This window comes from Dendroctonus ponderosae, unplaced genomic scaffold, assembly GCF_020466585.1.
Source record: "Dendroctonus ponderosae isolate FM_Combo_2020 unplaced genomic scaffold, Dpon_F_20191213v2 Dpon_F_20191213_1, whole genome shotgun sequence".
In the NCBI taxonomy this organism is placed as follows: Eukaryota; Metazoa; Arthropoda; class Insecta; order Coleoptera; family Curculionidae; genus Dendroctonus; species Dendroctonus ponderosae.
Window position 1 is genome coordinate 1,202,736 of NW_026017110.1, and position 1,554 is coordinate 1,204,289.

Genomic DNA, 1,554 nt, shown 5'->3' on the forward strand with positions numbered 1-1,554 from the left:
ATTTGAAAAGTTTATCAGATCTACAGATGCACCCGCACTAAGAGAAAAATGTCGAATTCAAAGTGCATATGTGCGTCCCAATAAAAAGTTATCACTTCACAAAATTCAAAAAAGGTTAGATTTTAAACGTCTTTGAAGCACTGGAACATTACTAACGAGAGTGGGATTGAAACGCCCTAAAAAAATTGGGCTGATGTTATGCACTTAAACCACCAGTGGACCTGCCTGAAACCTTTAGTGAAGTTTTTTTTCTAATCTTTGTACTGGTTTCGAAAATAATTAATAAACAGTGTTGTTTTTTCCAGTTTTACTCCCTCATCGAAGGCTGCCAAATTTGCAACTTCACCCTGATGTATGAGCCTCTAACAGTCTTCGCCCCCATCAATGCCGCTTTCCAAAAATTGGTCGGCGTGCCTGAAGATCCAGATTCATTGGCGCAGTACCACCTAAGTAAGCTATTTTGCAAAATCGCATTTGCCTAATAAAACTTGCAGTTCGGAAAACATTAGCTCTTTAATGGGGCGCCCCTATCAATCACAAACCCAAAGACTAACTGAGCAAACGCATTTAATTTCCAGCTTAAAACCACAACGCCAGCCAGCTCACATTAGTGAACAAGTATGCACTAGTTTGACACTAAATCCCCGAACTTTCGGCTAATAAATGCTGAACTTTCGGCTTTTCTAATCTGATCGTCGACACGGAAATAACGCAAAGAGGGACAAAATGAACGATTCTTATCTCGGAATGACGTCTGCTCATGTAGATGCAAATTAAGCGGGCCGTTGGTTTAAAACAGATGCCATGCGAAATTAATTTAGTGCCATGTAAAATGTAAAATAAAACTGTTTTGTTCGAGTTTGTCCAAAAAATGCATGCAAAAAATAATGCAAATTGTTGGAATATGTTCAGAACAAAGACACGTTAGGAGTGTTAACGAGAACTAGAAGCCACCTTGTTTTAAGATGCGAATAAATGAACGAATAAAACGAATAAATGAACATCAACTAGCCAAATCGTTTGTTCGGATTTTCCACCCTTGTCGAAAACGACTAATCGTGTACTTTAATCGTTCGTTCATAGAGCTGAGTTTGCAACATTTATTACACTGTAAAAGGGCGGTTAGTTTCGCGATAGTAAAAAGCTGCTGGCAGTTATATATGGAGTCATTTATGAGCTTTTTATAAATTTTCGGATGCCGTTGAAGACGGAAGCTCCAGCTGGCAAGAATGCGCTTTTAGTCAACTTTGTTCGGCGGTTTAATCACACTTTTTCGATGGAGCTTAGAACAGGCCTTATTCGTATTCAAATCGATATACATCTACACCGTATTACCCCAGAATAATGGATTTTTTGCGCATTTTACCAAAAAAATTGGAAGTATTTTTTTATGTTTTCCCCGGTTCCCTTGATTGATGTTACCATTAAGGCGCATTACTGTATCGATTTTATTAATGTGATTGGTTATGAATAATGCGAGACGAAAGTCTGCAAAAAAAACCTCAGCGGCTTCCATTCATTTGCTAAAATTCCAGTAGGACTGGGAGTAGGAAC

At 38.4% G+C, this 1,554-nt stretch overlaps 1 protein-coding gene across 1 annotated transcript in view; it reads left to right on the top strand.

Moving 5' to 3' along the window:
• LOC109538159 (fasciclin-1) overlaps positions 1-1,554 on the top strand; it is a gene marked incomplete in the record, with an annotated part of 144,463 nt that overhangs the window by 92,106 nt on the left and 50,803 nt on the right. The window contains 1 exon segment of the mRNA XM_048668056.1: positions 306-450. Coding sequence (XP_048524013.1) covers positions 306-450 — 145 coding nt within the window.